The sequence below is a fragment of the Hypanus sabinus genome, chromosome 5 (genome assembly GCF_030144855.1).
Source record: "Hypanus sabinus isolate sHypSab1 chromosome 5, sHypSab1.hap1, whole genome shotgun sequence".
Taxonomy (NCBI): Eukaryota; Metazoa; Chordata; class Chondrichthyes; order Myliobatiformes; family Dasyatidae; genus Hypanus; species Hypanus sabinus.
Window position 1 is genome coordinate 144410423 of NC_082710.1, and position 12542 is coordinate 144422964.

A 12542-nucleotide genomic window follows, 5' to 3' on the forward strand; every position below is an offset into this window, starting at 1 on the left:
TACCTCGAAGTACACACAATAATTCTGACTGACACCGAGGCCAGAATGTTGCCTAGGATCGAATCCTTAGCCCTTAAATTCATATCCTACGAGGTTTGAATCTAGCTGGTTTTAAGACGGCGTTGGCCATCCTAGCTGCCTTTAGTTGTCGGGGTTCCATTGCCACTAACCCTGTGTTGACTTTTGCCCATTTGCTCGCATCTGTGTCAGAGCATAGTCCTGGGATCAGAGTTCGTGTAAACTTCCTCATCCTCGGTGTCGGATGAGGTGCCATTGTTGGAAGGTGTGTGCAGGTTGTTGGTAGCCCCGCTCCCTTGGCAAACGTACCATTCGTTGAGGTTAGTGACTTGCGAAGACACGCTGGCTGTGCGGCCTCTGACTGTCTCTGAAGCTGGGGACACCATCCCCAGGGATGTGTTTGAAAGCTCGTAGCCGGAGCCAGGGGGAGGGGGAGGAGACTTGCAGTGGACTTTCATGTGCTTGCGAAGAGAACTAGGGTGAGTGTATGACTTGTCGCAACCTCTTACTTTACAGTTGTATGGTTTATCGCTGGTGTGGACGTGAGAGTGCTTCTTCCTGTCACTGCTGTTGGCAAATTTCCGGTCACAACCATCAAACTCGCATTTAAAAGGCTTCTCTCCTGAAAATAATAAGGAATGGGAAAAAAAAGACAATAAGAGAACCGAATGGAGCGTTTCGTACAGAGTGAAAAAGAGTTTTTCAAACACATTTCTATTGTTTTGTGAAAATTGTTAAACATGCAGGCGTTTATTATCATCGCTTTAGCCTCGGTTACAGGGGCAAATTCCTGCATTACAACAGTAACCGCATTTCAAATAAACCTCTTCACTATTAGTTGAGCTTTCGGATTCCAGACTTGCCGAAAGGCGCTATAGAAATGTAAGGCTTTTTCATTACCTAAAATCCCCCTCACGTCCTTTCATTCTCTGGCTTCGCTAACCCCTCCAGGAGCCATTGTTTCTTCTCATTTATATTTACATCCTGGTATACACATTTAGCATTACAATTTTATGACAGTAAGCAGCTGGTCAGGTTTAAGGCTGTGCTTGGTAACGCAATTTATCTTTCCATCCTGCAGTCACATGTAAAACTCGATTTCCTTTTGCAAGGAAAATATTTAATGTACTCTCAACTTGTGACGATTCGATACAGGACAAGAAATCTTTCTATCCAAAACAAAAAAATCTTAATTATGATTAAAAATAATAGCTTTACACCAATCTATTTCTGCAGGTTCTGCACGTTTCCCTGGAATATTGAGGAGTTTCTGACTCGATCTCCATCCATCAGGGGCTGGTGAGGTGGTCAAACACGTTTGCGAGAAGTTTTAAGCCAAGTATTTTCAATTTCTGACCCTTTACAACACACACGGCGCCTATCAATACTTTGAGTCTGCGACCGAGCGGGTGACTGCAAGGAGAGTAACGGCATGGTAGTTATATCTTCAGAATTTTGCAGAGCTCAGAGGTTTACAATTTGTAACAGCAATTTAAACAAGTGAGTCCCGGTGAAGGGTCTCGGCACAAAACGTCGACTCCATAGACTCCTCTCCATAGATGCTGCCTGACTTGCTGAGTTAACCTAGCATCTTGTGCATGTTTAAGAAGCCGTAGGCACCGGCCCTAGGCCCCGTTCCTACACCGTATATTTCTCCTTCTGTATTTGGACTTTCAGTAATTCGGCAAACTTAATCAGATTTAGAATATTTAATGGTTATACGTATTGCAATTGTATTTCCCTATCACCACACCATGAGCAAAATAATGGGACATCTTCCCAAATCCATCCAGCTAACTCTCTCCTTTCCACCTTGAGAGAACTCTCTCCTTTGAACACAGTGAGAGTTCTTCAATTAAAATCCAAATGTCCCATTCTTTGGCGTTTATTTCAAGATTCACTATTGTTAAGAGTTATTTTGCAATACAAACTAAAGTGAGATGAATAACAATGGTACTGAACCGCTGACCGTTTTCCTGGACGACACGGTTTTCTTCAGTAAAAATATGATGTTCTTCATAACATGATCGAATCTGCCATGACCTTACTAGCTTAATCATTTTGATTCAGTGTCCCTGATTTTGGTGCATCTGATGATTTTAAGCGGGTTATGAGATATGGTTGAAACAAGGCAATTACCAGCGGCATCCAGTGACGATCTGGCTGTATTTATACACATTAATATTTATATTTTGCTTTGTGAACTACTGCAGCTCGATGTAGTATCTGCACCCCACAGGTTGGTCATAACCTGCCTTTTGGATTGGCTCGTCTCTTGGTCTGGAATTTCTGGCCTTAAGCAGCATATTCGGCGAGAGGGACTGATGCTCTTCGGGTGCCATGAGCGAGTCTGAATGCAGAAAACACTTGACTGGTAAAAGCGACTTCACCCTCAGACATAAACCTCATTGGTGTCTTGAATCTGACAGCATATGCATGACAGTATGGACCTGTCCAGTCTGTTGTTGGTATTTTCTCGTAATACAACAGCTAATGTTAGATGACTAGTTCACCTTTTTTTTAGAAATATGAGTCAGTGTAACATAGGGACAATGTAGGATTTTCTCTTGGAAGGATGCAGCTTTTATAACCTTTGCGCAACACAGACACGCTAGCCCATTCTACTGGAATTTCCGATCTCAGATAAAAACTTCCAGCATTTCCTAGGACAGCACAACTTCTGATCCCAAACTGGTGACGTTTCCAATCTCCTCATCTTCTGCAACAGTAGGAGGAAAGCACACATTCATTCGAGGAGCAGAAACATTTTAGAAAATCGCAACATCACAGCTATAAACTCTTCAAAGCTACATCGCTATTATTGTCTGGAGTTACATAGGCGTGTGCCTTTAGCACATTTCACCCCCCAACCCCTCCCCAAAACAGTTCCAAAATGCAATGGCGAAAATAATCAACACGGATCTTATGAGCCTGATAGTGTGTCTGCTTTCCATCACAAGCTTAATGCACGGGCTCCTTTTGCTGGGACCAGCAGCAAGTTGAGCTCCTCCATCTCCCAGCATTACCAAAGCGAGAAAGTTGTTCTGCTATTCTGTATGATGTGAATTACTGATTATGTATCTTCTTTTGTTTGCTGTGGTAACCAAGCCTACACAGGTCTTCGTGGAAGCAGTTAACATTCCAGTCGCGAATTTCTGTTTTGTTTTAAGGTCCAGTCCGACTCTGTTTAAAACACGAATAAAGGGCTGTTTTAAAGTTTCCTGCAGCCAACAACCCCGGGCACTGCCTTCAACAGCAGAAGTATTTGCCTCTGTACTGCCTTGCTTGGCCTTCTCTTGTAAACGCTGCTTTTTTTTGGTGGGGGGGGGGGGGTGCGCTGAGACAATATAAGACATCAATTTGACTAAACCTGACGTCTTGAAAAGATTTTTGTTTCCTGAGAGGAGATGGATGGTTCGGGACAACTTGAATTTATTCATGCACTTGCCTCCTGACCAACATGGCTGGAATGGGAGTCCGGAGCACCCTGCACGACACCCCCCCCCCCGCCCCCGTACCCAACTATGCTTTACTTTAAACTTGTGCAACATATTCTTTAGATAGAATCTGTCATCAAAGCAGTCATGGGCCATTTGCTTTAACATTTAAACAAAACATTAAGAAAGCATTAAACGGATAGGTGTAACACTATCTGTTTATGCCCTCTGACAGCACACTATAAATCAATGGAAATAATTAAGTAAGGCATGCGTCAATAAACATTCTCCAAGGGATAATATCTGTCTGCAACAATAAATTCTGACCAGGTTGCTTTATTTCGTCAGCAACTAAACCGTTATACTAGAGATACCCAGTAAACTTTGTTCATGTTAAGGTGGAGAGTACCCTCGGGGATCAGGGCGCAAAGATTATTGGTGCGGCTTATTTATTGACGATGGATCGCAACCCGCTTCATCATGGCACTTAATGAACCGAATAACGGCACATAGTCTGCGAGCATGATAATAATATTTCTTTCCACGACTTTTAAATAACATTTCTGCGACAAAAACTACAACGCATCCGATACTATTTACAAACTCAGCTGAACGCTTGTCACTCTAATTTAAAATTCGCCCTCTTTCCGATCGGCCCGATCGTTCTTGGTGTTTAAGGATGTTTTGAAACGTCTGGTTTTAATTTGGTGATTTGGCGTTCGAAGAGCATTCTCGCGAGCGAGTCGACTAACCGCGCTAAATTCCCCTTAGATCTGTGACAGTTTACTTTCAAGTTCCCGGCTATGAAGTAAAGAATGCCGCCTTTGTAACCCCGTTCCAAAGTGTTTGTACACGCAAACCCTGGAGAAGCTTTCCACAGAAGCCGAGATAACGCTTTAATTTCACATCCTCGACTTTTGAGAAATGTTTGTATAATTAAGCAGCGTGCACACGCGATAGAAACGGAAACTGGTTAGATTCGCAGTCTAGAGAGAAAAACACCATACAGCATTTGATTTGTAAGCGCAAAAGAAATACTTCGCAGTAGATAACGGAGTGTACTTGTTGAGGGGTCTAAATACAAAGTGCAGAGTGTTTGACACCAACCTGTGTGCGTCCTTTTATGAATCTTCAAGTTTTCCGAGCGAGCGAATACTTTTCCGCAACCGGGGAACGGGCAAGGAAAAGGTTTTTCTCCCGTGTGAACTCGGATATGGTTGACCAATTTGTATTTCGCCTTGAACGGTTTGCCTTCTCTGGGGCATTCCTCCCAGTAACAAATGTGAACGTTCTGCTCGGGCCCGCCGACGTGCTCCACCGTGACATGATTTACCAATTCGTGCATCGTGCTGAAAGTTTTCGAACAAGGTTTCTTTGAAGTGTCGTCTTGGTCAATCCACTTGCAGATTAGCTCTTGCTTGATGGGCTGTCTCATGTACCTGAAGAATGCCCCGGCTCCATGATGAGCCGCTGCCAGGTTAACGTTTAAGTTCATGGAGGTATAACTGTGCAGGGAAGAGCCCGGGTAATGCTCCGGCCTATAGATTTCCCCCGGCAACCCCAGGCGCACCTGCCCATTTAACGTTGGGTGGGTTCCTGCTGCCGACTGCTCGTGGAGACCCGAGAACACTTCCGAGTGCCCGTAGCTACCCGCTGTGGAGAGAAACATGCCGTGGTGGTGGTGGTGGCGATGGTGAGAGGGAGATGGCGAGTGCTGTTCGCCCAGTCCGTGCATGGCAGATGCTGAAAGGTCTCTCCTGAGAATGTAGTCCCTGCCGCTCGCGTAGGCTGAGTGGGGGTGACCCGCTGGGTAGCTGGCTGAGTTCTGTGCCGAGCCGAAAATCGCCGCTGTCTGCACTTCGGGGTGTGCGGCCATGTGCTGAGATGGACTGGGTTTCAGAGCACTGGCCTGAGCCATGTGCTCGGGCCCGAAAGGAGTAAGAGGCGCGCTGGGGTCGCTGCTGATCTCCCCAGGGTGTGTGTGTGTCTGGCTGCCCAGTCCCGGGAAGCCTGACATGTTCTGGTGAGGCTGCTGTTGATTTCCTGCCAAGTCCGATAATCTCAGGCCCGAATACCGCTTGCTTAGCGCGGCTTCCATTGCTTACACTAGTCAGTCCATCCACGCTAGTTGGTGGGACAGTTTTTTTTTCCCTCTCCCTCTTTTTTTCTCTCTCTCACTCACTCTCTCTCTCTCTTTCCTTCCCCCTCCCTCCCCCCACCCACCCCGCCCCACAAAAAACAAAGCCTGGAAATATTTTATGGAAGCGTATTTAAAGTACTTTTTTAAAAGCACCCTTTAACTCTGCCTTTCTCACAGTGTTCTCAAGCGATTGGCAGATCATACAACAGTTAGGTGACACGGTGGGGAAATATAGTTCAGAGATGGCAGGGCGGCGATTGGAGACTTTGGGGGTGATTGGCAGACGCGCCGTTCAGGCAATTCGCCCGTTTTCAGCCGAGCGGCGCAGCGGGACCCACCCCCTCCTCTCCGCCCGCACTTCTCACGATGTTGCTCTCTCAAATTTTGACTCCAAAACTTAAGTAAACTTATTCCCTCCACCCCCCCCCCCCCATCCAAACTCTTACGGCCGGGAAACTCCATAACTGGCCATTAAAGATTGCAATTAGCTCGTCTCCTCCCCTCTCCGGAGGGTTTATGTAAAATACTGATTGTGGTCATGTACCTTTTAAATTCGCTTCTGAGCCATGAGCATTGATGACGCATCACATGTTCAACAGTGTTTTGCTTGGAACATTTTAAAATTATTGATTCCAAAGCTGGCTATACAATTCTAACATAACTACAAAGGACTCACGCTAAATATTAATATTTTACTGCATTGGAATTTTAGATTCAAACTTACAATGATCATAATTTACTCTTTGCTACTGCATATTAACATAAATTACAAATAACAAATTTGGAGATATGGTCGTAGAATTATTTTTATACCCAGCGGTAGTCAAAAGTAATACAATTTTTCAAGTAAAACGGGAATTTGGGAACATCTAAACTAAGCACCAGTAGCGTAGAAAATTCAGTGCAATCCATGGCTATTTTGATAACACCTTTTATGATTTGTATTTTAAATGTTCATATTAAAATTGAAGAGTATAAATATTCATAAGGTTATGAAGTATATTAAGGTGAAGGTAAACTTTGTATGGAAGTTATCAATGAGGAATGAGCGAGTGTTCTTTCTTCACTGTGGCATGAAGGACAACGATGCATAAGGTCAGAACAACGAGCATCTTATGGAGTATATGAAGATGATTTTATTATTGGGGAATGATATACAAACGTAAATGTTTCAATCTCACCAAAGCCATCTGAAACAACATTCTAAGTTGCACCATAATATGCAGTTGCCTCACGTTCTTCAGGCATCAGCATCACTATTGTATCTCCACGACATGGATTCAAATCTTCAATCTATTGTCACTTCTTCTGATTTACATATTGTATTCAGTTCTGGCAATTAATAATTTTTGCGATTGCCTTTTTTTCATAAAGAAGCGAGTAACATGGGTTGTAATTAATTAGAAATACATAAAACATCAATGAAAAATAAAGATGTTGAATTTTTTAATGTTACTTAGATTTTTCCTGTTGTTCCCAAATGAAATAACGTTATGAGGATTTTCAAATAATCATCATGCAAGTATTCTGCAAAGCTTAGGAATTGTAGCATAACATTCAATACTAACATAATATATTTTTCAACAGAAAGCTGAAAATATGTTTAAATTGCCGCGGTGTTTCCATAAAGAGGGCGGAGAGAAATAATTGTTTTATTTTTAGCTTTTCGATTTTCATTGCCTAATTATTTGAACTTTCTACTTCGGATCTGGTAAATGAGAGCAACTGGTATAACACAAATAAAAGCACGATAAGTAGAAACAAAGACAAATGCGATTAAACTCTGTTTTCTTATTTGATATCCTCTACCTTCTTATCTACGATACATTATGCAACTTCATCTACCTAAGCAAATTACTCCGAGTTAAATTAAAACTATGAAGGAAAGAATTAACAAAATTTGAGCAAGTCGAATTATTTTCTCGTGATATGCGACAAAGCTAGATCATTGATTATGTTTAAGAAAATACTTCACCCCGTTTGAGACTTAAGCACTGTCCATAAATTATATATGCATAATTATTCCCAAAACGTTTTGATAATTTTTATCAAATTGAATTGAATGCAAGAGAGATTAATGAAACACTCTTTTAAAAGATTGATGTGACCAGATTTATTTTCCGACAGTATTGACTTACATATAAAACAGTTTTGTTTCTCAATATGGTCTCTCGAAGCTGCAATATTTTCAAAGCTTTTTGACTGGTTGTTTTATTAACTTAAATGATTTAACTTTACAGTCCAATATAGGAATCTACTGAAGCAATATTTCCAGATAGCACATTGAATATACATATTAATATCATGAAATTATACGCTTAACAATCTTATCATTGTTACCTGTTTGATTCTGTATATAACCCACATTTTTAAGATCCCATATTTATTATACGCGTGTGCCTTTGTATCGATTTCACAGCATTCATATTAATTAATTTCTAACCACTGTTTTGTTAATTGAGCTATATCCGTAACTTCCAATTTTAATACACCAATCCATGCCAAGCGACGAGGATGTCCTTCAAAAATCCTTTCTGATCATCGTTTCGTTTTCGCGCAGCCTTCCACCTTGTGATGAAAATATACAATATGTCCAAAACTGCCTGTCTGCATTTTGATAACAACAAATAGATTACATAGTCCAGAAGTTTTGCTAAGTATTATTGGCCAAGAGTTGAACAAATGACAGAGAAGAATCGAACAGTTTCTGTATATTTTTGTTAGGCTTTCCACTATGTCCAGCTAAGCTACTAATAGACCGATAAATTATAACGAGTGCACAACGATAATCAGTACCTAGAGCACAGCTCGTTTATAGGCTTTGTAACGTAAGATGCGATAATCATGCAGCATAAAACGTGATATCTGATCATGTAATGTGACTTTAAAATCTTATGCCTGATAATTGATTATTCTACATTTGTCACCTCTGTCTGAATTAAGTTTGCTTTATTTACGAAAATGATTACATGAATCCAAATTCACATCAGAGACTGACTCTTAAAGTAAAAAAATAAACCCCATTATCCTATAAGATTCGGAACATCGAAATTCTATTGACCATGAAACGTGTGAAGGTAACTTCACACTGTGACACGAAATCCAAAGACAACGAGGAAATATAATTACTGAGTTTCCTTCAGGTGGGCACTGTTCAACGCCCAACATTTTCTCGGAGAATCTCGCTACAAGTGCTCTCTACCTGTAATGAAATAATCCTCACTCTTCTGTCCCCCCCCCCCCACAATAAAAATGTTGGCCTTGATCACTGATTGCAGGAATGGGAGAGGATTTAGGATTTAGGTTGCCAGAGGTGAGGTGTTTGTACGAAAGGGATTTGATAATACGCGCACTTCTTTATAACGGTCTTGGCTCAACCCAAAATTATATCTGTCATTGATTAATACGTCTCAGTGTTCACCTTCTTCTACCGTCGATTTTATTTCCACGTGTTTCTTCTAGAAATTGCTACAATATGCCACAATAGAAATAAAATCCCGACGTTGTATAAATTTGGAAACCCGAATATGATTGTATTGTACTTAATAGGCTTCGAGCAAAATGACAAATAAACGCTTTAATGGACTCCGAAGGAAGTTGGTGCATATTTGTAAATTAGGATTACGTCCATAACGCGATTATTGTCAAAAGCATTTCGGAAGTAGCAAATATCTAGCACTAACTAATTTTCTCCATCTAAGCTCCCTTAATTCAGCAATGCACCTCTCCTTCCAGTCTAAACGATAAGACTAAATACTCATTAAACACCATGCTTGTGTTATAATTGCACTGAATTGGTTTCCTGTTTCTGTTTTTCCAGCCTTGGTTATTTTTAAGGAAATTGTTTCCGATTTCCCGGCGTTTTATTATCTCTTATTAGGCTTTCAAAGCATAATTATGCTTCCAGTTCAAAAATTCTAATCCTAGCCGTTCATTACATTCGGTAGGATGCCAGTGACTATTCAAAGAGAATCGAATTATCAAGTAAGGTAGCGCGCTGGTGAAAAATGAAACCCAATAATGCCAATTTTAGTAGTATAGGTAACCCAGCGAATTGATATAGTGGGATCATAAAATGATTATTAATGCGGCCTGAGTAATGCACATGATTCGAAATATTGCGAGCAGATTAAGGAAGCAGGAATGAGTATTACAATATTTTAACAATCCAGAAGAGGTTTCGCGTTAAAGTGTCATGGAACCGAGTATGGGGAACAGCAATGGCTGTGGAAAGAAGGGAGGGGGATGTTGGAGTCAAAATTAAGACACGTTTTGGAAATGAAACGTTGGATGGCAGAGAATGCCCAGTAAGATGTAAGGTATTCGATAATTGTATAAAAGAGATTTTGAATTCCTCGTGAAACATCGATATACATAAAATAAAAATTAAGATAGTTTGTTGGGTCGTAGTTTCAGTGAGGAACGATATATTAAGTTGCACCGTTCCAGCGAGAATAAACCCAGGTGAATGAAACCCCCGATCGAATGCAACCTTCTGAAAGCATTGAAGAGTGTGTTTCTTCATCTCTTTCTAGTACTTCCTGGTGGTAAACCATAACAACTTGCCTACAAAGCCATGTTGTCTGTCAATTGCCACATCATACAAGCCATGTCCTTATAGCAATCCGCCGCTCCATTACCTCATGCCTTGTAAGGCTCGATTCACATAAAATCCCCATACGCTTGATTGCACGCCCTTAATTATTGAACAGATACATGTTTCTTTTCAATGGATGGGGTAATTAATAGACCATCAGTAAACTGAATTCAACACTTCCTGGCGGTTTAACACTTTGTTTATAATGTGTTTCTACTTATTCAGGCCAATATGAAAGAGCGCGAATAGAGGTATTGTGCTCCTGTTCTGTTTGATAGTCACGCGCCCAAACAGATCAGGTTATGCAGATGTGTATATGGGTCTTTCCCGTTTTCCGTCAGCATTTTGCCCGTCGCGCGCGCGTGCTCGTGTGTGTGTGTGTGTGTGTGTGTGTGTGTGTGTGTGTGTGTGTGCGCGCGCGCTTGTGTGTGAAAATAAATTTATGCAGTCGTGTTATTTGCAAAATTGTCACTTCACCGTAATAGAAACAGAACATAACATTAACCTTACTGCAGCATTCGGGAGAGGCAGATTTTATTTGTCTTGAGATACTGGCTATTCCTTTGGGGTAATTTTTAAAAGCGGGATATTTGGCGAATATGTTAGCAGAGATGTCGGGATAGATGTTACAAATGAAAGGCATAATAATTTAAACACTACAATGTGTCAAACACCTGGCGATAAATATGTAAGCTACCTTCCACGAGTTAATTTTACGTTTTTCTTGAACATTTACATCTTCGACCAGTCAATTTCATGTTTAAAAGATTGTAGAAAAGGATTTAACGAGAGATTAATTATTCGAAAAGATTAACGAAGTGGAACATTGTGCCTTTCGTATAATTTCACCTGTATTTTGGATTAAATGTTGCATTGCAATCACCTCATGTTAATTCGTCATTTGTTTAAATAAAGACTTTGACAATTTTACCTTATTATCACCATGTTCCTAAGGTCAATGATTAAAGGTCTTTTACAAACCCATTATTGTATTGGTTGATATCTGTCATTTGTCATCCCACCATATTTTTTCCTTCTCTTGCTCGCCCGTCGCGTTACTTTTTTTCTTTTTTCTCTCCTCCTTTTCGCGAATAACGATTAATTGATAACAAGGGCTTGAGAATTGCTGTTTTACATGTAAAAATATAGGATCCATGATTGCCACATGCAAACTTTACCTTCACACGGTAGTCATATGTCTCATGTGATTGTAATTGAGATACTGATAACACGAAGGTGCAGAACACACACAGACTATCACCGAAATAAATTACACCACTAATGCGTTTTAAAACAGGACAGACTTTACAGGGGTTAACTGCAGATATAATTTATGGAATAAACATCATAGGTCGCCATCTCGTAAACTGATAACACATGTCACTTCGGTTTGTCTTTTCTTTAATATGCTATCGTAAAATATTTTTGGACGCTTCGCCAAAGGTTCAGGAAGCGTTAGTACTCAAATGCAACGCTGCGATGTATTTCAATAAGCGTGTGTGGCTTGACAGCAAGCAACAGGCCTTAACTGTTCTCTTTGCGTGGCATCTAAAATAGCCTTTACAAAATAGTGCATGCTTAGAATCAGTGGTGTTTTTTTGATTCAGTAATTAAAATTGACTGGACATTTGAGTCAGTAAGTTCCAGTTCCCAGTCACTAATATTAATATTTACATGTAGAACTGTACTTGATAAACTAGTGAGCGGGCTCATTCAGCTGTTTTCCTCGAACGTTCCCACGATTAACAGAGCCTTACATACTGTAATTCTACTCTCTTTGATGCGTGGATCAAATTAACAACACTGCATTTGTTCAAAGTTGTCTGGCGAAATGTACATACTTCCTCTTGCTGCTAACAGTAGATTCGCACAATTATATATAAATATATATATACACACGAATCTATATGTGTATCATTTGTTTTACATTACTATGTATCTATATATAAACACACACACACACAAATCGCGCAATGAATATATATATATATACATTACGTGATTTGTATCCCACGAGGTACGCATTTCCAGAATACAAAATAGCTTTATATTAAGAACTGGTGAAATCCGAACTGAAATCCTGTGGCACAAAAGGATTGGAAATAAATAGTAAACTAAACGTTTCCACAAACTCCGCATCGAATAAGCATGCTTTCTTTTACTATTTCGTTTTAATGGAAGCACTGTATGAGACAATATACTTCAGGCCACAGTGAAAGTAAGCTAGTGTGACTGTAGACTGAAAAGTAATAGTCCCTTGATTAGCTCAATTGGATTCGAGATCTTGATTGACACAGATAACAACTCAGTGAAGTTTTCTGATTTAATATACCATTTCAAGAGTTTCCAA

The 12542-nt window shown here is 40.4% G+C and overlaps 1 protein-coding gene across 1 annotated transcript; it reads right to left on the reverse strand.

The window, feature by feature from the left end:
• Nucleotides 1–206: 206 nt before the first annotated feature.
• zic5 (zic family member 5 (odd-paired homolog, Drosophila)) lies at nucleotides 207–5553 on the reverse strand. Its single transcript, XM_059969171.1, has 2 exons — nucleotides 4563–5553; nucleotides 207–640 (listed from the first exon to the last, which is right to left on the reverse strand). The coding sequence occupies exons 1-2, from the start codon at nucleotides 5551–5553 to the stop codon at nucleotides 207–209; spliced, it is 1425 nt and encodes a 474-aa protein (XP_059825154.1).
• Between the last annotated feature and the right edge of the window lie 6989 nt (nucleotides 5554–12542).

What these genes read in the sequence shown, in the direction of transcription:
- zic5 (XM_059969171.1), bottom strand. Translation starts at nt 5,553, where the DNA reads ATGGAAGCCGCGCTAAGCAAGCGGTATTCGGGCCTGAGATTATCGGAC. An exon ending in TCATAAAAGGACGCACACAG is followed by an intron (nt 641 to 4,562) that starts GTTGGTGTCAAA and finishes TATTATTTTCAG; the next exon opens with GAGAGAAGCCTTTTAAATGC.